Source organism: Cibotium barometz, chromosome 34 (genome assembly GCF_041138505.1).
Source record: "Cibotium barometz isolate CiBa-2024 chromosome 34, ASM4113850v1, whole genome shotgun sequence".
NCBI classification, from domain to species: Eukaryota; Viridiplantae; Streptophyta; class Polypodiopsida; order Cyatheales; family Cibotiaceae; genus Cibotium; species Cibotium barometz.
This window is the reverse complement of record NC_141079.1, coordinates 22058985-22084060: the sequence shown is the minus strand read 5'-3', so window position 1 is coordinate 22084060 and position 25076 is coordinate 22058985. Positions and strand designations below refer to the sequence as shown.

Genomic DNA, 25076 nt, shown 5'->3' with positions numbered 1-25076 from the left:
CAACCCTTCCATCATGGTGGTGAGGATTGAAAAAAACCCATGGTCTTGAATAACTAAAAAAATTATACTCTCTTCTGTGACCAAAAATAGTGGGTAGTCCTTAATTTATGACGAATCATACAACCCCCTCTACCCATTTCAATAAATAAAGTAAACAAAAAGTCTTTTTTGATCCTTCACAAGATCACATGTATTAAACATGCATGATCTTATTGCCAGCGAATAAAGCTCATTCAAATAAAATTCTGCTGTGAAATGGTTTGAGACCTCATCAACGGGTATATGCAACAACTTGTTCCAAGGGGGAGCACTTTGATGCTGATTCCAGAGTATACCATAATCTTTCTGACCATATTTAAACCTGGAGCACAGGAAATCAAATGAGGCATGCACCTTACCACTTAATGCATTAGCAGTCTGTTACTAATGTGGAAACATCCACGTCACATTGCACTCTGCTTAGAGGACCTCATTTGGAATAGAAGGCAATCTGAGCCTTTCTTTACATAGTATCCAGCAACGCAGAAAGGGCCAGCTCATATTTCCAATTTTTATGCTGAACTACAAAATGTGCAGAAAGAACTTTTCTAGCTGAAGGAATCTTTACCAAATGCAGAACCCATAGTCCTTGGGAGTGAGACAATATACAGAATGTACGGTGTTTTATGCTTGAGGTTCTGAAATGCTACTAAACTGCCAAGGGTTGAATTCTATACTTTTAAGGTCTGCGTCAGCTTCATCCAAACACCCTTCAGTTTGAGCTCTGTGCTCTGTGTACTTGCCATTATATTCATAAATCTCAAGATCTCCCCAAGGAGTTGAAGTGGTATCTCCAGTAAGTGTGAACCATTTAGGAGTAAATTCTTGCTTTAAAGCTTCCCTCTGTCTCTTCTCCGCACGTTGCCTTTCTTCCATTCTGCTCATAAGCCAAAAATAAAAAAGTTAAGCATGTATTCACAGTAGGATAACATGTCAACCTCACCTTTCAGAATGTATCCATTAGGTGACACAGCTGCAGCTAACAACCTCACCTTGCCTTTTCCGTTCCAGCCTTGCTCAAATCACCCATCTCCAAAGCATATCTATCAGGACGAAGACGGGAATCTGAAGCAAGCATCTTATTTGGTGCAGTATCAAAACTGTTGATTTTGTGTGCAAAATATGTGTATTGAAACTTGTCATTAGAAGGCACATCAGCAACCTTCCAAACCTGGGCCAAGACAACCGAGCATGTAAGGTAACATTATTGAAAAATTCCTTAAATTGCCAGAGTGTCCCTCTCCAAGACCATTCGAATTCAAAAAAGTTTATGGTGCCTTCTGAGGCCTTAAGTATCTTGAAGTGTATTGTGAAGGCCAAAACCGTACCTCTTTGAGCTCAGTGCTCGGAAGGGGCTCACCCTCCATATCACAAGGTTGATAGCTCAAAGAGCTGTTCCATTTACCAGTCATAAGGATTTTCGGTTCTTCGTCACTATTGTACACATATCCATCCACTTCATACCGTCCAGCTCTGTTCAAAAAGCAACCTATCATTATGCAAAGCGTGGTAAAGTTCTTTTGCTCGCTAAAATCTAGGTGCGTACACACCCAGTAACATGAAAAGAGAAAGATTCAATTTTTTAGAAAATTCAAGCTCTTGTACATGGCAGCAGTGCAAGAAAGAGAAACAAGGAATCACAATGATAAGAGGGTGGCAAAAGTACTCCATGACTAACCCGACTAGAGGCTGCCCAATTAGGATATACCAATAAAAGTTCGGTTATTTCCCAAACCAAAAACCAAAGTGTGCTTACAAAAACCAAAAGTGTATGAAAGTCTACTCATAATGCTTGAATAATTAACTACATTGTGATTACATGCTATAACATCCCCACTCACGTCATCAACGCCCAACAGTTGGTACAGGTTTATGTTACCTTAGTAAAGACAAATCTTCATAAATAAATCATCAAACTAAGCTTCTATCACTTCTCCAGAGATGAAGGGCAGACGCCAGCGCCCAACAGTTGGTACAGGTTTATGTTACCTTAGTAAAGACAAATCTTCATAAATAAATCATCAAACTAAGCTTCTATCACTTCTCCAGAGATGAAGGGCAGACGCAGCGAAGGCTATCGCTAAAGAGAACACACAACATGCACATGCATACACAGTAACTGGTTGGGCGAATAGCACCGCTTTAAAAAAATAATAATGTGTGGAGGTGAGGGCAGGCTCAGAAATGATGAAGGCTAGCACTAAAGAGAACACACAAACACACACACACACACACAAGGTAGCTGGTTGGGCAAATCGCCAGTAATTTTCGTCATAAATCAATGGAGTACAGAGCAATACGGAGTTTTGTACCATACCCGAACCACCCGCAAGGTTGAAAATACAGCACCACTTTGTCTCCGGTCGTTAAATTGGTCATCACCATTTCACCAGAAGAATCCACCCAAGTTCGTCCAAAAATTAAATTGTTCACCTTGGTAGGCGGAGGAACTAGGTCTAGAACCTCACCAGTCCTTTTTAATGTGACCCTTGTCCTACAGTGGGCATAGCAGCAAAAATTGAGCCCTTTTCTGAAAAAATTACCAGAATCTCTAGCATTAACAATTAAAAATAACAATACACACACAATCAGAGTAGTGTCAATCTAGTAGGAATCTAGTATAGTGTCAATATAGTAAGAATCTATATGCGAAGGGGAAGACAATCATACAACACAGATACAAAAAACCTGGAGGACAGTTAAGCAATAACATGGGTCTAAAGAGTTCTTTTTTTTTTTTTTTTACAGCTTAGGTTGAAGCATAACATGATTCACATATTGCATTAATATACCTTCTCAAACAGAATGAAATGTACAGAACCTTTAAAAAATATTTGGTACGTTTGAAATGTGTTTTTTTTTTGTCTTTTAAAAAAAATGTGCCCCAAAATTTAACAGGTATCAAATCCATCATGTACATTTGAAACATGTTTTTTTCAAGTCTTTAAAATACATGAGCCCCAAAATTGAAAAGGTGTCAAATCCACCTGTTTCTTAAAATGTGCACTGCACCCTGCCTGAACTGCTGTGCACAGCTCCTGCTCGCTTCCCACCACCAACATAGTGACCGGGGTGTGCTTATAAAGATACACATAGCTAAATTTGTGCTCAGCTTACTGTTTTTATTGGGGGGATTTGAAAACATGAATTGATCTTCCCCCTTGCTTTCTGCAGTGCATCTGTCCACTTTTAGCCACCATTCCTTGCACAAGGCACTCAATTTAGAAGACTGTGACTGGGGAGCAAAAATATGGAGGCTTCGGGTTAGGCAAGTGCAAAAACAACTATCAAGAGGAAACATGAAGTGGCAGCATTACACGGGTCAAGGCAAATCTAGTGGATGCCAAGTGTTATGGCATTAACCTGTGCCCTGCAGTTCCGTTTACAGTTCTTTTCTTCCTTGGAAGAGAGCTAATGCACGAAAGGGGGAGGCATAAGAAACTGGAGAGGATACATTGAAGAGACAAGGGTGGATGGTAATAAAGACATGGCAAGTGAGACCAACATGGAGATCCACTGACAATGCTCAAGCTAGTTCTAGCTTTGGTTCTCACCCTCGCACTACATCTTTATCAATGTTTGAGAAAGGGAGTGTAAAAGCAAGGTTCCAAAAGGCTGCCATCAAAGTGGTAACACACGAGTTGACAAAGTTGTTCATTTAATGTGCATTATCTTTCCATGCTGTGCAAATGCCTCAATGAAAGAAGGCAATCAGAGTTTTCTCATGCATAGGCTGTCCCTCTTATTAGGCTTTATGCATGACGAGGCTACAAAAAGACAAATCTGTTGTCGAAAGCCTCTAAAGACTATATGGGCCAAATATATTTGTGTGATGATTGGACAGATGTGAGAAAGAGAAACCTATACAACATTCTCATTTCCTCTGCGGACGCACCATGTTTGTTCATGCCACTCATGCGTCTATGCCAAGGACTAGAATGGCTGGAGAGTTTATCATGAGGTTCATACTACAGGCTATATTTGATAAAGGTGTGATAACATTGTGCACGTATATTCACAGAATGAAGATAAGAGACAAGTACAAGTGAACACCAGATGTCCAAGGAAAAAACCCACAAGACAAAAGTGCCCCTAGAGTTAGTGCATGTTCACATGCAATAGTACATATAAGCATAGGCCTTCAGAGCCTCCCCTGTAGTGGTAATGTGAACTTGTATAAGGATGCAAATCACTCTCTGTAGGAAAGTAAGCCCAAAGCTTTGCGGAAAGCTTCAAACTTCCATCGAGGCAATGCCTTGGTAAACAAATCTACAACATTATCTTGTGTAGAGAAGAAGGTCAAAGTGATCTCCCCTGCATGAAGCCTCTCCTTGACATAGTGATAATGTATCTCTATGTGCTTTGTACGTGCATGGAAAACTAGATTCTATGCCACGACCATAGCACTCTGACTATCAGTGAGTATGGTGGTGGATGTCTGCTGACACTCACAAAGATCTGCCACTCACAAAGAAACCGCCACAGCATACACAACTTATTGTAGTAGTGAAGGTTGCCCTATGCTCAGCCTCACAGGTAGATGTGGCAACTTACTCAACCAAGATATGCATGAGTGGCCAAGAAAAAAACCGTTCCCATTGGGATTGTGTCATGTGCACAATGTGTATCTACCGTGTGCTACACGCACGCAAGACTAGCTTCAAGGTTTGGGGAAGCTTGGAGCTAGGCAGGCTGATTGGCGAGCTCAGTTAGGGATAGACTAACGGCGGGCACCCAAGTATGGACGGGCGGGCACCCAAGTGTGGACGCTCGATGACCGGCCAAGAGCCTATAAAAGGGTGGCCAAGGTTAGTCATTAGTGATATAGAGTCTCGCGAGATTTGTGAGAGCTCTATGGTCTGGAGCCTAGATCTAGTGCAGACGTGCACCTGCTTTACGCAGCGGAGGCCGACAGCAATCTCGAGGCCCGCGAGGATAGCTTCGTGGCGGTATGGGATGTCGCAAGGAGGAGATTGGTCGGTACGTCAACCTAGTTAGCTCAACTCGTGGCTCGGTGGGGACAGCCAAGACTATGGGCTTGCCCACGGCTGTCATGGTTGGGAGGTGAGTCAGGCCTGCACCCCCTTCTTCTTGTTTGTTTGTTTGCAGGTTTCGAGTCTCGTACCAGGAGCGTTCTATGAGGAGATCCGGTGGGGATTTGACAGTGGTATCAGAGCATGTCTCGTGAACGAGCAAGTCGGTAAGTAGAGAAGATGAGGTCGAAGAAAAGGTATGAGTTCGAGAAGCTTGCTGTTTTTTCTATGCATGCTGTTGTTTTTTTTTCAGTTAGTATGTGCTTTTTCATCAAAGAAACCCGTGATGAGGGTGTAGGTAGATAGTAGGGTTGATTTGTTTGCAAGAAGAAGGCTAGATTTGTGTTTGTGCAGTCGCATGAACTCTTGAGAGAAAACAGAAAAAAAAAAAGCACGTTTGCTTTTGGTTGCACGCAAGAGAGAGAGAGAGAGAGAGAGAGAGAGAAGGACGCCGACTGTAGTATGCGCAGTCGGATGCTAGCCGGGTGCTGCTGGTCGCGTGCTGCAAGAGCAGGTGTTTAAGCTGAAGGCGCAGGCCAGGCTGGCCTAGGCAGGCGACCATGCCTACGCAGGCAGGCGCCTATGCCTACGCAGGCAGGCGCCCAGGACTACGACGGCAGGCACCCAAGCCACGCCTACACAGGCAGGCTGGCGGAGGCCACCTGTACGAACTCAGGCGCAGGTAGAAAAGCAGGCGACGGCAGCATACAGCCGGCAACGCTAAATCCAAGAGGGAAGAGAGAAAAAAATCCAAGAAAGCCTTCGCCGATTTGAGGCGTTTTTTTTTTAGATTAAACTTTTTTTTTTTTAAAGTTTAAAGGTCCCCTCTAAGGTTTAAAGGTGTTTTTTTTTTAAGAAAGCAGAACAAGGTAGGATCAAAACGTACGTACGGATCCAATCCGTACCGTACGGAGATCCGTACATACGAATCGATCCGTACGTTTTTTTTTGGGTTTCGCCTGCGATAAACGTTTCGCCGTTTTGTCCTTCTGTGCGGCGTGCCTGCATCTTGCGTCTGGACTCTGGAGGCCGTACGACCTCAACCTTCCGGTAAGAGCCAGTCGCCATGCTCTCTCTCCTCTACAGTCGCACTCTCTCTGTTCGCTACTGTCGCCGCCGCCTTCTCCCTGGACAGCCCCCTGCTCACCGCCACCTCAGTTCGCCTATGCCCTCACCGCCCCTGTTCGCTTCGCGCCTCTGTGCGTAGCCGCCCTCTCTGTTCGCCCCAGTACAGCTGGCAATATGCTTGCCCACCGCCCCCTGCTCACCGCCGCCTCAGTTCGCCTCTGCCCTCACCGCCCCTGTTCGCTTCGTGCCTCTGTGCGTAGCCGCCCTCTCTGTACGCCACCACTAGCGCCCAGTACGGCTGGCAATATGCTGGCCCGCCGGACTCTGGAGGTTGTACGACCTCAACCTTCCGGTAAGGGCCAGCCGCCATGCTCTCTCTCCTCTACAGTCGCACTCTCTCTCTCTTCGCTATTGTCGCCACCGCCTTCTCCCTGGGCCGCCCCCTGCTCACCGCCGCCTCAGTTCGCCTCTGCCCTCACCGCCCCTGTTCGCTTTTGCGTCTCTGTGCGTAGCCGCCCTCTCTGTTCGCCACTGGCGCCCAGTACGGCTGGCAATATGCTGGCCCGCCGCCCTTTCCCCACCCACCCTTGCTCTACGACTGGCAATATGCTAGCCCGCTAAGTGTGCCATTTGTCAATCGTTGCTCGTCGTAGATTGTTTGCACTTCTTGCTGCTCTCTTTTGTATCTTCACATATGTCGAGAACCTGTAAAACTGATCTTTGTGCACATTATATAATCTAAATGACAAGGGTTCCCTATATAAACATGGTATATGTGTCACATATCTGAGTGCACAACTTGGATATAGACTCCACCTTAAGTTCGAGCCTCCCCTACATATCTGAGTTGGATATAGACTCCTTTGCTCTCCATGCTAGTGCACCCTGGTCTTAAGGCTCGAACTTGAGTTTGAGCCTTTGCTCTCCATGCTAGTGCACCCGGCCTTAACGCTCGAACTTCAGATTGAGCCTTCGTTCTCCATGCTAGTGCACCCCGGCCTTAAGGCTCGAACTTGAGTTTGAGCCTTTGCTCTCCATGCTAGTGCACCCCGGTCTTAAGACTCGAACTTGAGATTGAGCCCGGCCTTAACACTCGAACTTCAGATTGAGCCTTCGTTCTCCATGCTAGTGTACCCCGGCCTTAACGCTCGAACTTCAGATTGAGCCTTCGTTCTCCATGCTAGTGCACCCCGGCCTTAAGGCTCAAACTTGAGTTTGAGCCTTTGCTCTCCATGCTAGTGCACCCCGGTCTTAAGGCTCGAACTTGAGATTGAGCCCGGCCTTAACACTCGAACTTCAGATTGAGCCTTCGTTCTCCATGCTAGTGTACCCCGGCCTTAAGGCTCGAACTTCAGTTTGAGCCTTTGTTCTCCATGCTAGTGCACCCCGGCCTTAAGGCTCGAACTTCAGATCGAGCCTTCGTTCTCCATGCTAGTGTACCTTGGCCTTAAGGCTCGAACTTGAGTTTGAGCCTTTGCTCTCCATGCTAGTGTACCCCGGCCTTAAGGCTCGAACTTCAGATCGAGCCTTTCCTCTCCATGCTAGTGCACCTCGGCCTTAAGGCTCGAACTTCAGATCGAGCCTTTCCTCTCCATGCTAGTGCACCTCGGCCTTAAGGCTCGAACTTCAGATCGAGCCTTTCCTCTCCATGCTAGTGCACCTCGGCCTTAAGGCTCGATCTTCAGATCGAGCCTTCGCTCTCCATGCTAGTGTACCCCGGCCTTAAGGCTCGAACTTGAGTTTGAGCCTTTGCTCTCCATGCTAGTGCACCCCGGCCGCTCTCCATGCTAGTGTACCCCGGCCTTAAGGCTCGAACTTGAGTTTGAGCCTTTTCATATGAGTGCACAACTTGGATCTAGGTTCTAGCTTAAGTTCGGGTTTCCCTTATATGGAACTTGGCCTTAAGGCTCCAATATATTAGTGTACCCCTAGCATATGAGTGCACAACTTGGATCTAGACTCCAGCTTAAGTTCAAGCCTCCCATACATGGAACTTCGCCTTAAGGCTCAAACATACGAGTGCACAACTTGGATCTATACATCCGTCATCCACAAATTTCACTACAAGTCCAAGTCTAGCCAAGCGCAGAGACAGACAATAGATTCTTCTTTATCCCTAGCACATACAAAGCATCTGAAAGTGTGAAAGCGCTGCCATTTGCAGCAGTAAGCATAATTTTACCAATGCCCTTTACTGGGTAAGAAGCATTATTGACACATGTGACAGTATTCCCATTAGGGACAGCCTCAAGACAAGTGAACATATCACGATGCGAGGTAATGTGCTTTGTAGCACCACTGTCAACTTAAGTCGAGCTTCTTTATGGATTAAGTAAATGCAAGTGAGGCCCCCGCTATTCAAGAAAACTAAGTGAAGCATCAATAGTTGTAGCATGCATTAAGTTTCTTAAGTTTGATAGGTTTTGATTTGATATGTAGCATTTAAATCCATTTTTTTCTAAGGTTTTGAAACTTTTTTTGTGCTTCACAGAAATGGAAGCTAGCAAAGCGCCCGCTACCTCGCAACCACATGGTGCACCAATCTTTACTCTAGATGCTCTCGAAACAACTCCTCAAGCTAAAAGTGACACTCCTAGAATTAAGGTGAATAAAACCTTCAAATTGAGTAACAAAGAAGGAGTGAAATGGTTTGTGGATAGCTACGATGCTAGTGCAAACTTCAAAGGAGTCCTCCATTTGTTTCTGTCTCAAGGTGATACATCATATGGAGATATGGGGATTGTGGTAGGCGCTAAGGATGATGTGGATGCAAGAGCAAACCCATGCTTCACATGCAATGTATTGCCAGAAGAAGAAACTACAAAAGCAAATAAGTTTTGCTTATCATAGGACAGTTTTCACCCAGCAGACATGGCAAGCAGTAAACTAGGAAAGGACAATTCTATTGTAAAGCTAGGATTGAAGATCATTGACTTTTCCAATCAAGAAGACTCAGGGGTGGATAATGTGGAGGACCTGGTGAAAGCGGTGAGGCATGCAAAGAAGGCTTTGGATTCACAAAAAAGTCCATACCTGAAAGGAGACAACAACCACTCAAGTTAGGAAAATTGTGGAGAAAAAAGACAGGGCCATAGTGAAGAGTGCACTTGAAGCATCTAGAAATGCTCGTGCAACTTCTTCAAAACATAAAAAGGAGGGTGACAAAACAAAAGTCCTTGATGTAAGCACAATAGCAGCTGAAGATGTGGCAAGCTCTATGGTGCAAGAAGAGGAGCAAGCACTTGCAAAGAAGAGAAAGACAAAGCACTCTACAAAGGTTCAAGAAATCTCTTCAAAGAGGCAAAGGACAAAACCAGCAAGTGGTTCAAAGGAGATAGATGCGTCCAATGACGAGCTAATGGAGGTTGAGACTCCAAACAAGGACAGCAAAGCAATGATCTCATTAGAAATAAAGAAGAGATATTATCTCTTTGGTCTAAATGAGGTCTTTAGCATTGATGTGATGAAATGTTATCCTGCTCTTTCAAACTATGTGTATAGAAGGTTAAATAAGGATTAGATTCGTATTTTGACCCAAGACTTTATTAAGGACCCAAAGCAAGAGGAGATACTTGCAATTTTGATGCCCTGTAATCGTGCTACGAAACAACCCCTTGATAAACTCGCAAAAGAAGATATTCATAAAGTTGAATATTGGATTATCTCTGGTCAACACTCCATTAGTGCTGCAAAAAGCTTGCAGGCTCTAAATATGGCTAAGGTGACCTCTCAACTGCGTCAGCAATTTAGGTTCAGGAGATCAAAGATAATTGTAAATTGTCCGCCTAAGATTTCTCGCGACATTTCCAAGGATGCAAATTTATCTGTTGCAAAGTCAATGCAAAAGGAGCCATTCCTCGATTAACTTCTACAAGCTCGAGCACAATGACATGCAAACGGTCGTCCTGGTAAACCTTTGCATGGTGTCAATAACCCAAGATGGACGAGTCTTGGAAGGTACTTTTTTTATTCTTTTTGCTATATCTTGGTAAATCATAGACATACATTACTTCTTCTTTACTTTTCATAATATCTTTTACGGATCTATAGTTTCAAGTGTAGCAGTAGCATACGAAAGATGCATGTGAGGCTTCTTCTCAAACTGCATAAACTTAATAGTTTGGTTTGAAATTGAACTTCAAGCCTCACCTCTCTGTGATGGTGTAGTACTTGCGTATCTAATTGTGGCTCAAACTTAAGTTGGAGCCTCACTTGTAAGTGCTAGATTTGCATACGGAGGTGACGCTCAAATCTAAGATCGAGCATCACCATTATATACTAGTTTAGCACTGGCAAGTGAGGCTCAAACTCAAGCTTGAGCATAAGCTCCAAATGATTGAAACCCATAGATGCATGATTCCTCCTAATATTTTGTGATATCTATAGTAAGGGGGCTAACTTCTTACTTAGCAACTTTGCAGGCCTTTGTGGAGACCACGGAGCACATACTACATAAGAATTTTGTCAAAAATGATTTACACTTGCTTCTATGTAATGATGATGTATGGCAGTATTGGGTTAAGATCATGAGGCTATATGCAAAAGGCTTCCTACCAAATACAAAGGACGAAACTCAAACTAAAGGTCTTGATCAAAATCCCAAACTTCTAACTTTGAAGAGTGGGCAAATTCAGCAGGCACCAGGAAAAGTCACGCTAGGACCAACGTTGTTTAGGTGCATTTTAGGCCTTCAAAAGAGTGAAGTTTTGGACATTCAAACAGCACCTTTGACAAGAGAATATTGCTTAAGAAGGAAAAGCAAACCCATCAAGGAATGGATATGGAGGAGATAGGTTTGCTTTTCCTTCTTAAGCAATATTCTCTTGTCAAGAAGTGCTGTTTGAATGTCCAAAATTTCACTCTTTTGAAGGCCTAAAATGCACCTAAACAACGTTTGGCCTAGCGTGACTGTTCCTGGTGCCTGCTAAATTTGCCCACTCTTCAAAGTTGGAAGTTTGGGATTTTGATCAAGACCTTTAGTTTGAGTTTCGCCCTTTGTATTTGGTAGCAAGCCTTTTGCATATAGCCTCGTGATCTTAACCCAATTCTATCATACATCATCATCACATAGAAGCAAGTGTAAATCATTTTTGACAAAATTCTTATGTAGTGTGTGCTCCGTGGTCTCCACAAAGGCCTGCAAAGTTGCTAAGTAAGAAGTTAGACCCCTTACTATAGATATCAAAAAATATTAGGAGGAATCATGCATCTATGGGTTTTCAATCATTTGGAGCTTATGCTCAAACTTGAGTTTGAGCCTCACTTGCCAGTGCTAAACTAGTATATAATGGTGATGCTCGATCTTAGGTTTGAGCGTAACCTCCGTATGCAAATCTAGCACTTACAAGTGAGGCTCCAACTTAAGTTCGAGCCACAATTAGATATGCAAGTGCTACACCATCACAGAGAGGTGAGGCTTGAAGTTCAATTTCAAACCAAACTATTAAGTTTATGCAGTTTGAGAAGAAGCCTCACATGCATCTTTCTTATGCTGCTGCTACACTTGAAACTATAGATCCGTAAAAGATATTATGAAAAGTAAAGAAGAAGTAATGTATGTCTATGATTTACCAAGATATAGCAAAGAATCAAAAAAGTACCTTCCAAGACTCGTCCATCTTGGGTTGATTGACACCATGCAAAGGTTTACTAAGACGACCGTTTGCATGCCATTGTGCTCGAGCTTGTAGAAGTTGATCGAGGAATGGCTCCTTTTGTATTGACTTTGCAACAGATAAATTTGCATCCTTGAAAATGTCACGAGAAATCTTGGACGGACAATTTACAATTATCTTTGATCTCCTGAACCTAAATTGCTGACGCAGTTGAGGTGTCACTTTAGCCATATTTAGAGCCTGCAAGCTTTTTGCAACACTAATAGAGTGTTGACCAGAGATAATTCAATATTCAACTTTATGAATATCTTCTTTTGCGAGTTTATCAAGGGGTTGTTTTGTAGCACGATTATAGGACATCAAAATTGCAAGTATCTCCTCTTGCTTTGGGTCCTCAATAAAGTCTTGGGTCAAAATACGAACCCAATTCTTATTTAACCTTCTATACACATAGTTTGAAGGAGCAGGATAGCATTTCATCACATCAATGCTGAAGATCTCATTTAGACCAAAGAGATAATATCTCTTCTTTATTTTTAATGAGATCATTGCTTTGCTGTCTTTGTTTGGAGTCTTAACCTCCATTAGCTCGTCATCGGACGCATCTATCTCCTTTGAACCACTTGCTGGTTTTGTCCTTTGCCTCTTTGAAGAGATTTCTTGAACCTTTGTAGAGTGCTTTGCCTTTCTCTTCTTTGCAAGTGCTTTCTTTTTGCACCATAGAGCCTGCCATGTCTTCAGCTGCTATTGTGCGTACATCAAGGACTTTTATTTTATCACCCTCTTTTTTATGTTTTGAAGAAGTTGCACCAGCATTTCTAGATGCTTCAAGTACACTCTTCAGTATGGCCCTGCCTTTTTTCTCCACAATTTTTCTAACTTGAGTGGTTGTTGTCTCCTTTTCAGGTATGGACTTTTTTTGTGAATCCAAAGCCTTCTTTGCATGCCTCACCGCTTTCACCAGGTCCTCCACATTATCCACCCCTGAGTCTTCTTGATTGAAAAAGTCAATGATCTTCAATCCTAGCTTTACAATAGAATTGTCCTTTCCTAGTTTACTGCCAGTCATGTCTGCTGAGTGAAAAGTGTCCAATAATAAGCAAAACTTATTTGCTTTTGTAGTTTCTTCTTCTGGCAATACATTGCATGTGAAGCATGGGTTTGCTCTTGCATCCATATCATCCTTAGCGCCTACCACAATCCCTATATCTCCGTATGATGTATCACCTTGAGACAGAAACAAATGGATAACTCCTTTGAAGTTTGCACTAGCATCGTAGCTATCCACAAACCATTTTACTCCTTCTTTGTTACTCAATTCGAAGGTTTTATCCACCTTAATTCTAAGAGTGACAATTTTAGCTTGAGTTATTGTTTCGAGAGCATCCAGAGTAAAGATTGGTGCACCATGTGGTTGCGAGGTAGTAGGCGCTCTGCTAGCTTCCATTTCTGTGAAGCACAAAAAAAGTTTCAAAACCTTAGAAAAAAATGGATTTAAATGCTACAAATCAAATCAAAACCTATCAAACTTAAGAAACTTAATGCATGCTACAATTTTTGATGCTTCACTTGAATAGCGGAGGCCTCACTTACATTTACTTAATCCATACAGAAGCTCGACTTAAGCTGGAGCCTAGATCCAAGTTGTGCACTCATATGCTAGGGATACGCTAGCATAGAGAGGCAAGGCTCAAACTCAAGTTTGAGCCTTAAGGCGAAGTTCCATGTATGGGAGGCTTGAACTTAAGCTGGAGTCTAGATCCAAGTTGTGCACTCATATGCTAGGGGTACACTAGTATATTGGAGCCTTAAGGCCAAGTTCCATATAGGGGAAACCCGAACTTAAGCTAGAGCCTATATCCAAGTTGTGCACTCATATGACAGGGGTACACCAGCATATAGAGACAAGGCTCAAGCTCAAGTTCGAGCCTTATGGCCAAGTTTTATGTAGGAGAGGCTCGAACTTAAGCTAGAGCCTAGATCCAAGTTGTACACTCATATGCTAGGGATACGCTAGCATAGATAGGCAAGGCTCGAACTCAAGTTGGAGCCTTAAGGCCAAGTTCCATGTAAAGTTAAGCATGGAGAATGAGCCTACACCTACGAACACAGGACTATCTTTTCCTTTTTTGAAAGATAGATTACTTATAAAGACAATTATGAGATGCTAACTTAAATCATAATGTCTGTTGAAATATTGGTTGCTTATACTCGAAAGTTTATTTTGAGATTGACCGGTCAGATTGACTTTGAGTTAGAAACCTAGACTTTGCTTTTCGAGGTTGAAAAGTGGATATTTTGACTGTCCAGATTTGGGACGTCGGATTTACTTTCACTTTGAGTTTTGGAAGTGAAGATTTGATGAACTTTTCTACTTTGAAACTAACTTCCAAGTTTTGGCTGCAGATTAGATCCACGAAGAGACTACTATCATGTTGTTATGGTTCAATAGTAGATTCTGGGGGTTTTCCGAGTATTCGGTGGATTTTCCCCAGTAAAAGACATCAAGATTTAAGTATGCAAGTCAAATGGCAAATATTTGGTGGATAACTCTTTAGAACAGTTGCTGCTTACCTTGGGTACTGGTTGCATGTACCTACCTTGGGTATTGGTAGCATTGTTAGAATATAGTTGCCAGATGGTTCATTTGCCAAGGATGTGGTTTTCACCGAGACTTCATGCTTATTTGGATGTTTCTATGGACATGGATCTCTTGGCACGATTGTTCTGGAACCTATGGATTCGGTCAATAGTGAGCTGTTTCTAGCAACTTGACTACTTCTTTTGAGTTTTATGAGCTCAGGAGTGAGCTCTTTGAAGAAGGGGAGTATGTCATGTGCACGCTTGCACGCTAGGGACAAGCAGGCGGATAACAGGCTAGAGTGCTATCCATGGGAACAAGGGTCAGCAAGATTGTTTTTTCTCTTTCTTGCTTTTCCGCTATTCTTGGCATGTGTGCGCTTTTCTTGGCTTTTCTTGGCGGACACTCTTCCCTTAGGCTATATAGGGAGGGCTAGGGCCATAGTTGCACATACCGGCCAGGGAGAAGCAGAGCATGGAGCTACCAGCGCAGGTTCACCAGGCGGTATGGGATGCCAGGGGTGAGGTATGACTTGCAAGGCTGGCAGTTCCCATGAGGCTCTCTAGCCCGGGCTCGGGGGGATGCTCGGATTCTACGGGTTCTGGACTCGTGAGCATCATGGTTGGGTGGTGAGTTGCTTGCAGATGATTCTGGTGTTGATGACCATGGTTTCGATAGGGTTCGATCCTGTGAGGACGTAACAAGGCGCCTAGATGAAACTTGGGCATCAAGTCAAGAAAAGCATAAAGTTGATATTTTTGGGCCAAAACTTGGAGTCCAAGCCAAGAAAAGCATAAAGTGGATATTTTGGGCTGGTTCAGCCGCTTTTAGCCAAAAAGGGAAAAAGCACCTCAAAAATAGAGCTAGTCGACTCTATTAAAGCAGGTTTGGTCTGTTTTATCATCATGTGCATCCCTCTTCAGCATACTGGGCGCTTTCTCTCCCTACAGGCCGACCTACTCTGTTTCTCCCTCCCGAGTGACTGGCCGTACAGCAGGTAGAGTTGCGGGCAGCTCCTTCCTCCTCTTGCCCTTGCTAGTAACCTTGGACCCAAAAAGGCTTTCCACACTTTTAATCCTAAATGACCTGACCGGTGTTGCGCACACCCGACCATGGATCTGACAAGTACCTCAACTAGGAAGTGGATTACATATGATTATGCCAAACTTGCACACGACTTGACCAGAACCTAGACCTGGTTGGCAACTGATGACGTGTCCCTGCACAAGGGCTCACAACTTACACACTGCCCATAAAAAATGGTGTCCTAAGTGTACTGGCTAAGTAGAACATCCATGTGGCACCCTAGTACAGCAGGTGCACATGACATGAATGAAGATGATCGATGATATGTGTGAGGAGATTAGGAAAAATGATGCTACCTGGCCAAATAGAGAAAAGATCCTCATGAGGATAAAAAGAAGGCCAGGGCAAAACAGACACAAAAACCTGATTGCCCCAACAGCCACTCTTCACAAATGAAATATTAAACCACCACCTTGAATTCATAGTAACCAAGATAAAAACTCTTGCCAAGCACAATACAGCTGAGACTCTACCACATGTAAAGACAACCCAATTAGTCAAATCTGATGCAAACATAGAATACCCATTAAGTACAAGATAACCATAGTTGAACTCAGTCAGAAAAATCATCCCAAATAACCCTTGCAAACCTTGTTAGATGTAGCCTCAGTTGCAATCTCCACCCACCTCATACAAAGACACCCTAACCCCAGCATAAAACTCAAACTACCAGTCTTCCTCCTCTTAATCATTTCAAATCAAACGGCTTTCTTTTCGAATGATCAAACCCCCACTTCAAGTTCAAGGGGCATATAGGAAGCAATAGTAAATCAGAAGCAAGCATTGACCTTCTCCCATTATAGCATCAATATTTTCCTTCCTGGAAGTGTTCAAACATACTATACCTCACAGGTTAAAATATAAAAACCAAACAATATACTATAATCCAGTTCTGGCACATTCTGGTCCCTGTAGTTTACTTTGTAAAAGCGCTCAAACAAACTGATACTACATCACAAGTAAATATGCAAAACATGCTGGAAAAGCCAATGATATCTAAACCTTACTTCAAAAAGTCACTTTGCTAAATGAGATCTAATTACCTTCCGACTGGATAAATATCCAAAGAGTTTCCAAGATATTTGGTCCTTAATTTTGAGGTCACATCGTAAGTGAAATGCTCATTCTCCCCATGCCCACAACTCATTGGGGGGTGGTGACTAACCTATAAAATGAAGAAGGAAACAGCTTTACCAATCTCCAATGGTGAATGCTTGTAGAATAACAGTAACCTTCTTACCTGTTCACTGATGAACATGATGCCCAAATGATTTGCCATCTCATAAGTCTCCCCCAAAATAGGATTGAAAGGTTTCCATGTTCTTTGATATGTGTAGTAAACTGAAATGGCCCAGCTCGCTGACAGAAGCACCAAAAACTGCATCAGCCTTGAATGATCGGGCTATAACAGTTCACATGTGCAAAATCAACAATTGTGGAGTAGAAAGATAATTAAACAACCAAGATCACCCCTCAAACATTTACCAGTAAATATGTTGTATATAGACAGCATACTTACTACTACTGCAAAAAACCTTAACATACTTGCTCACTAAACATTCTCACGCTCACTAGCTAAACAAGAAAGCACTTAAATATTGGTTATCCAACAGCTAACTCATGTGCATAAACCATCTTTAAATACCGATCCTCACATTAAACCAACACTCACTAAACATTTCACGCTCACTTGCTAAACAAGAAAACACTTAATAAATAGTTATCTCATAGTTGACTTACATGCATATACCATCTTTAAAATATGGATCCCCACATTAAACTAGCACTCACTAATCATTTTCACACTCACTTGCTAAACAAGAAAACGCTCAATAAATGGTTATCTGACTGTTACTTACATGCATAAACCATCTTTAAATATGGATCCTCACATTGATCTGCCATGTCAAGCAGATGTGCATACTCCATCAACTGCATCCTCCACAATTCAAACATGCTTTCTTCATCATTCGTAAAACTCCACAGAAAAAATGCATGAAGAAGATATGTTTTGGAAACACCCACAAGTCATACCTCAGCCATCTTTTGGAGCATCGTCATTGGCTCAAATATAAATACGGGAAGAGTAACCATAGAGGTCACATCAGAGCCAATGTACTTGTGCATCATTTTCCAATAGCCCTCCCGGTCCTGCAATGCATGGCAAGGGTCTTGACCAAATTATAAAGGGCTTGTGCATCATGTTTTCCAAACTTACAGACTATGTGTCGCAAATAAGAAGAAAGAGAAGTTACTCTAATCACAACTGATAATTACAAGTAGAGAAGAAAAAGAGAAGTACTAATTTACAGCAATCTCTAACTCTCAAGGGCAGACGTCATGGTTTACAAAACTCAGATCCGCATCTCTCATATTTTCCTAATCCATACTCGATAGGCAGTGGCATGATGCTGTAGAATTGGCTCTCACATTCAGGAAATATCAAAGAGCAGGAACAACCTAAACCTACAAAAAGGAGATCATGTGTTGCTACTGGTGCTCCTTGACCGTATTAAATATTTAATCTTCTCCACACAAAAGAAAAACAAGCCATGCTAAGTTGTCATCTTCACTTTCTTCCCTGTGGGTGCATGCATGGTAATAGGCAGCCTTATTTAGTAAAGTTGATGTGATCGTGTGTTTTACAGTGTTGAGGATAATCATCCAGAGAAGCCACCTTGAACGGATTGCTTGATCCGAAATACAAGCTCCCTTTCACATGCATTAATCCTCAAATGGGGGGACTAGGGAACTGGGAGAGATTGGATGCCTGTGAGGGTTTCGAAGTAACTGAAACACATATCCAATGTGAGTGTCAGGCTGGGAAACAGAGGAGACGATAGCAAGAGAAATCAGTAGCAAAAGTGGTCCGGAATCAGGCCCTAAAAACAAGTCCAAGGGGAGGACTTTTAATAGGTTAAAAATAAAAAAAGGAGTGACACCTCTAAAACCATCATCATCTATAAAAGGTAAACTTCTCCCTGATTTGTTCATTCGTTCTTCACCAGAGAAGCAGCCAATTTAAAGCATCTCTCAGTAGCCAAATTCCGCACAGGTGCAGGACCTTCAAAGTTCATCCTGCGGCAGCACTTGCATCTTGGGGGAGAACACTCCACAGGTTTTGCACAGCACTTCCATAGCAGTAACTTTTTATTCATTTCCAGCCTTTTCCCTGTAGCAGCTATCTCATAGCAATTTAAGTAAATACTCCGCAAAAGGGGGACCCTACTTGTAGAACACTTGTGCCTATGTGCTAGGGTTTTCCATTGCTAGAAAGAAGAGTGCAGAAAAATCACACATACAACACACACAAGAGACCTAAACTACTGCTTTGTATTATGTACAAGAAAGAAGTAATACAACTAAAATTCAAGTACAAGACATGGCTGAGAATGAAGAAGTCAAATCACAGAGCCGTGTGACCTACTGTACACTACTGTGCCTTGAGAGAAATGCTCTCTCTCTCTCTCTCTCTCTCTCTCTCTCTCTCTCTCTCTCTCTCTCTCTCTATATATATATATATATATATATATATATAAGCATTTCTCTCAAGGCGAAGTGCTAGCCACAGTAGTGTACAGTAGGTCACACGGCTCTGTGATTTGACTTCTTCATTCTCAGCCATGTCTTGTACTTGAATTTTATATATATATATATATATATAAGCACCAATGCTTCTATTCAGCCAATAATATTGATGTCGGTCTGTCAGAATGCACAGCCGAAATGAAGACAAATACTGTAGAGAGCAAGACAGATGAAAGAGAGAGAGAGAGAGAGAAGCTGATACCAAAGAAAATCCCGGAGACTACAATGGGAAGTGTGGGGGCAAGGGGGGCATTTTATATGGCCCCAGGCTGCTGGTCGGCCAGCCTTAAACAGGCCGACAGCAGCACGACCAGCCATGGGCACCCCCCCGACCAGAAAAACAAGTTGGTCAGGTGCCTGGAGTTGGCCAGGTCACCTGGATAGGTCGGGTACCTAAGCAAGTAGTCAGCCAGCATCTGGGGAGAGCCGATAGCCCTGCCACACCTCCGAAAAATGGGAAAAATACATGGAGAGTGAGGAAAATGGGAAAACACTAAAACGGGAAGGCACACCCACAACAGAGGCCTTGGTATAGTGTCCAGACAGGAGATAACTGCTAACACCCCCTCTTAGCTCCTAGATGTGTAACCAACCCAAGTGAGCTAGAGTGCCACCGGAGCATAGCTTGAGGTAGAGACTTTGTGTGAAGAGGTCCGCCGCATTGTCCTCCGTCGAACAATAAAGAAGCAAGATGTCACCAGCCAAGATCTTCTCTTGAACAAAGTGGTATTGTATCTCTATGTGCTTGGTCCGGGCATGGAAGACCAGGTTCCAAGCAATAGCGATACAGCTCTTGTTATCGCACTGGATGACAGTGGACTCCTTATGTGGAAACCCAATCTCACCAAGCAACCTCCGCAACCACACAACCTCGCAAGCAGCCCGGTACTCTACTCTGTAGACGACAAGGCAATAGTTGGCTGCCTCTTGCAGCTCCATAAAACAGCTCCTAAGCCGAGGGTAAAACTGTAGCCTGATGTAGATCTCCTCATGTATGGATCTCCTCCCCAATCTGAGTCCCTCCCACCTTGGAGTTGAACTCAGTCCTTCGTTTCACCTCCAGTGTCGTAGAAGAGTCCAAGATCCTTCATACCCTACAAATACCGAAAGATCCGCAATCCGGCGTCCCAATGAGACTTCAACAACGTATGCATAAATGAGCTCAACAACCCCACAGGAAAGCTCAAGTCCAATTTGGTGTTCAACAACAAGATCAATGAACCAACCAGCTTCCGGTGTACAGAGAGGCATCAACTGGCTCACAAGGATCATCTACTGTAAGCCTCGTGTTCGGGTCCATTGTGGTGATTATGATGCTCCAACATCGTCCTCACCATCTCCACCACAGTCATGTTCTTACACTCAACTACTCCATTCTTTGAAGGCGAACCTATTGTGGCCAACTCCCGGTTGATGCCATGTTCCGCACAAAACCGCACAAATGCATTGGAAGAAAACTCTCCTCCTTTGTCAGCCCTAAGAGTCTTTATCTGCAAGCCAGACTCTTTCTCCACCATCACATGCCACTCCTTGAACCGAGCAAAAGCTTGGTCCTTCTGAGAAAGGAAATAAACCCAAATGAATCTGCTACAATCATCAACAAGCAACATAAAATATTCCCTAGGATGGCATCTGCATAGGTCCACACAAGTCAGTGTGTACCAACTCTAAAGGTTTCAAAGCCCGCCTCGAAGCCTACTTCAGAAAAGATTCCCTTTGCTGCTTACCACGAATGCAAAAAACTACAGCGTCCCTGCTTGCTACCAACATCGCTCGCCGCAACGCATCCACATTCAAGTGGCCAAGCCAAAGTCACCAATCTGAGAGCATGTAAGTGAGGAGAGTGCTGAGAGTTTGCATATACCATTCTCCACTCCGCCTTCCCAAACAACTTGGCCTCTCTCTCGATCCCGTAGAGTAACAAAATGCTCCTCAAACTCCACCCGGAAGCCAATCTTGCAAACCTCATGCACTGACAACAGATGAAAACCAAGTGCGGAAACGTAAAGAACACGAGGAATGCTTCCCCCCTCTGCCATCGGGAATGATCTCCATCCGGCCCTCACTGTGAATCGGTATGATGGAATTGTCACCAATGAAAATGTGATCTAACTGCCATTTAAGATCCTGTAAGAAATCACGGGAATGAGTCATGTGCCTGGAAGCACCACTATCAAGAATCCACTCCCGAGTATATCCCTGGCGATGAAGCCAACTGCCTCCTCGCTCGAAGAAGATGAAGCACCGATGTCCAAAACCTCCAAGTGCACAAAGGCTGGAGTCTTTGCAACTGAAGCTGAAGAATCGTTATTTTGCTTGGGACACTTTCTCCAATAGTGGTCTTTCTCACCACAATCGTTACAGGTCCGCTCAGCCTTTAGGTTCTCAAGGTCTAAATCGGGCTTCTTCTTAGAAGACTTCCCTTCGCCCTTGTTATTGTTATGGTCTTTCGACCGTTGGCCAGTCAAGGCCTCAAAACCTCCGCCTTGTGGAGGGATCGTAAATCGCTCTTCTTGGTCCAAGACCACTAGCACAAGCTCCTCCCACGTGATGGTGCTGAGCCTGCCACCGGTGATCAAAGAGGAGTAAAATGCTGAGTTCTGAGATGGCAAATGGGACAACAACATGATGGCCATATCATCTGACGATATCTCTTTCCCTGCTTGGAGAACCTCCTGCTCAAGAGCCTGCAACTTGTTGATGTGCTCCCACATCGTCGACGACTTTGCAGGATTCTTCACCCGCATCTGAACTTCCAAGGAGATCCTCTTCATGGGTGATACCCTGTTGTACAGAGAAGCCAAATGCTACCAAATCCTTCTGGCCAACGTCATATGCTTTATGTGATTGATCACATGTGGTGTGCAATTCAGGAGGATGAAAGAACGGACACGGACATTAACACGATCCCATAACTGTGCCTAAGCCTCCTATTCCTTCCGTATAGAGGGTAACTCCCCGTCTTCCAACTCCGGCCGTGAAACCCCAACAACAATGAAATCAACCAAGTCATAAGACTCCAACACGGACTCCGTCATTACCTTCCATATGCCGTAGTTGTTTCCGTCCAACTATCGGTCCACAAAGAACGTGGGGAGTGTTGGGATCTTCACTTGCTTTTCAGCCATCTCAAGCAAGTCTGCCATCTCAAGGGTTCACAAGGTCTTGTGAAGGGAGGATGGGTGGGAAAAAAGAAGAAGAAGAAGCTACAAATAATATGCAAGTGGCTGTCCAACGATGATGGCCGCCTTTTGACCGATCTCCAAGTCCCGTATATAGTTGTCACAGTACGACGATACGATACCGTACGATAAGATACCGTACGGAAAATTTTGGTACAATATAAAATTTTCAGATACCGTACGATAAAATACGGTGTTTTTTTTTACACTTACAACTATGAAACTTCAAGCTTGAATGTGAGGGAAAGTTGGGAGAGAGGAGTCTCCAGTGCTTGAGGAACCAAAACATGGAGATGTGTCTCTCCCAGTTAGATCTCCCAATTGTCTCCAAAAAAGAACCTGCATGGGTAATGCAATACCAAACATCTCCCAGTGTAGCGTTTATGACTAAGGGACTGTCCTTGCACAAATACGAGCAGTACATCTAGGGTGATAGGTTTGGGGACTCCTCTCTAGATCAAAATGGCCATGTCCAAATCTTCTCCCTCGTACATAACTTGAGGATCTGACTGTCTAGCCTACCTATACCAAGGATCTCCAAGTGATGTAGCAAGATTCTCTCATCATACCAATCAAGTGTACACTACCAGTCTAGACTCTACATTGCCAAATTTTTTAGGTCTCTAAGTAACCCCATATGGAATACTGAGTAGACACGAAAGTTACGAAGTATTACAGCCATTTGGAATCATCTTAAAGCAAGATTTCTATATTTTTTTAAGTATTTGAAATTTTTTTTCTCAAGGTGGGGGAGAAAACAAAACAAAACAAACAAACAAACAAACAAACTTGTGCCGTACGACACCGTGCAGTACAAACTGTACGTTATGCATGGGTTCGTACCGGTACGAGAAACAACTATGATCCGTACAACCCAAACAATCTCCAATCAACACCTCAAATCAGCAAACCCTCGACGTCCCACTGTCTCCAAGCTTCAAGCCACCTAGGGCTCTGATACCATGTCAGAATGCACAGCGAAAATGAAGACAATTGCTGTAGAGAGTAAGACACAGATGAAAGAGAGAAGCTGTGTAACTCTGCTATATACACCAAACTACAATGGGAAGTGTGGGAGCAAGGGAGCCATTTTATATGGCCCCAGGCTACTTCACAAAGCAAGAACACATCAAAACAAGCCTCTATGCATAAGGCCCCTATGCATAAGCCTACAAGCTTAAAGCCCTTATGATTAAGCCTCAAATCTTAAATCCCTTTTGCTTAAGCCTCTATACATAAGGCTTAAGCATAAAGGCTTCATACATAAGAGACATAATGCATAAATGCTTCATGCATAAATGCTTCATGCATGAAGCCATAATGCATAAATCCTTCATGAATAAAGGGTTCATGAGCTTTAAGCAAAAAGTCTTTATGCATAAGCTTTAAAAAATGATCACATGAATAGTAAAAAATACTCCCAAGCACTTGGGGGTACACCATATACATGCCAACACGACCAACCATCGGCAGTCCCCTGACCAGAAAAAGCAGGTCGGCCAACTGCCTGGAGTCGGCCAGGTCACTTGGACAGGTCGGGTACCCGAGCAAGCAATTAGCGAGCATCTGAGGAAAGTCGACAGCCCTGCCACACCTACGAAAATGGAAAAAATACATGGAGAGTGAGGAAAAATGGGACAACACTAGCAAGCACACCCACAACAGAGGCCCTGGTATAGTGTACAGACAGGAGATGACTGCTAACACGGCCAACACCATGTCCTCATGTGGTGCCTCCATGACATCAGACACTAAAGATACTCCACCCAATGCAAATGGCAGGTGAGAAGAGTCCTCCTGAACGACCCCAGAAACTAAAGTGACCACCACTAAGTCAAAGATCTGTCAGAATACGCAGCAGAGATGATGACAAGATCTGGGAACACGAGCAAAATGCATGCAGAATAAAAACAGCACAAGAGAGAGAGAGATGTAGGCGTGTAACTCTGCTCTATATACACAAGAAGATCCCGGATATGATACACTAGTGGCAAGGGGGCTGGGGGCCTATTTATATGCCCCCATATGAGCAGCCGGCCTGCTGAAAAAGGCACTCCACGACTGCATCAAGTCGGCCAGCAATATGCAACCAGTCGGCCAGCACTGAGGATCCACGATTGGTCAAGTACAGTCGGCCAGCTCCAGTATACACATCCTGATGTAGTCGGCCAGCAAATGGATCCTCCTGCCAACTCAGGGCTGCCTCCCAAGCCACAAAAAAATGGGAAAAATAGGGGAAAAATGCCGAGTGGGGAAAAATGATAAAACACCTCACAAGGGCGGGCACACCCACAACAAAGGCCCTGGTGTATAAAACTGGACAGGATATGACTTCTAACACCCCCTCTCAACTCCTGGCTGTGAAACCAACCACTGGGAGCTAGGGTGCCGCCTGAGCAAATCCTGAGAGAGCGACTTCGTGAAGAGGTCCACCGTACTGTCCTCTGTCGAACAAAACTCTAGCAAGATGTCATCAGCAACGATCTGTTCACGAACAAAGTGCCTCTGGTTGACCATGGGTTCCTCCAGTGGAAGCCCAAACCTGCAATGCAACCTCTGCATCCTCACCACCTCACAAGCAGCATCACAAGCAGCCCGGTACTCTGCCTCTGTCCTCGACAATGCAAAAGATGGTTGTCTCGTACTGCTCCATAAAACTGCTCCTGGGCCTGAAGTAGATCTCCTCGTGTCCGGATCTCCTCCCCAAACCAAGTCACTCCAACCGTGGAGTCGGACTCCATCCAACAATCCCCCTCCTGTGTACAAGAGTCCATGATCCTTCGCATGCCGCAGAAACCACGAGAAACGCAATCCTGCCTCCCAAAGAGTCATCCACAACAACCATGAGCTCAACTGCCTCATCAAGAAGCTCCCGTCCAATCTG

The 25076-nt window shown here is 43.8% G+C and overlaps 1 protein-coding gene across 1 annotated transcript in view; it reads right to left on the bottom strand.

Annotated features, from left to right (window-relative positions):
* Window positions 1-394: 394 nt before the first annotated feature.
* LOC147618788 (oxysterol-binding protein-related protein 3B-like) overlaps window positions 395-25076 on the bottom strand; it is a 35611-nt gene continuing 10929 nt past the window's right edge. Inside the window, exons 3-10 of the mRNA XM_086773833.1 lie at window positions 17457-17573; window positions 17282-17354; window positions 16663-16781; window positions 16466-16587; window positions 2357-2533; window positions 1368-1512; window positions 1032-1210; window positions 395-916 (exon numbers count right to left, since the gene is read on the bottom strand). Coding sequence (XP_086629959.1) covers window positions 664-916; window positions 1032-1210; window positions 1368-1512; window positions 2357-2533; window positions 16466-16587; window positions 16663-16781; window positions 17282-17354; window positions 17457-17573 — 1185 coding nt within the window. The 3' untranslated portion in view covers window positions 395-663. The remainder of the gene's footprint in view (window positions 917-1031; window positions 1211-1367; window positions 1513-2356; window positions 2534-16465; window positions 16588-16662; window positions 16782-17281; window positions 17355-17456; window positions 17574-25076) is intronic.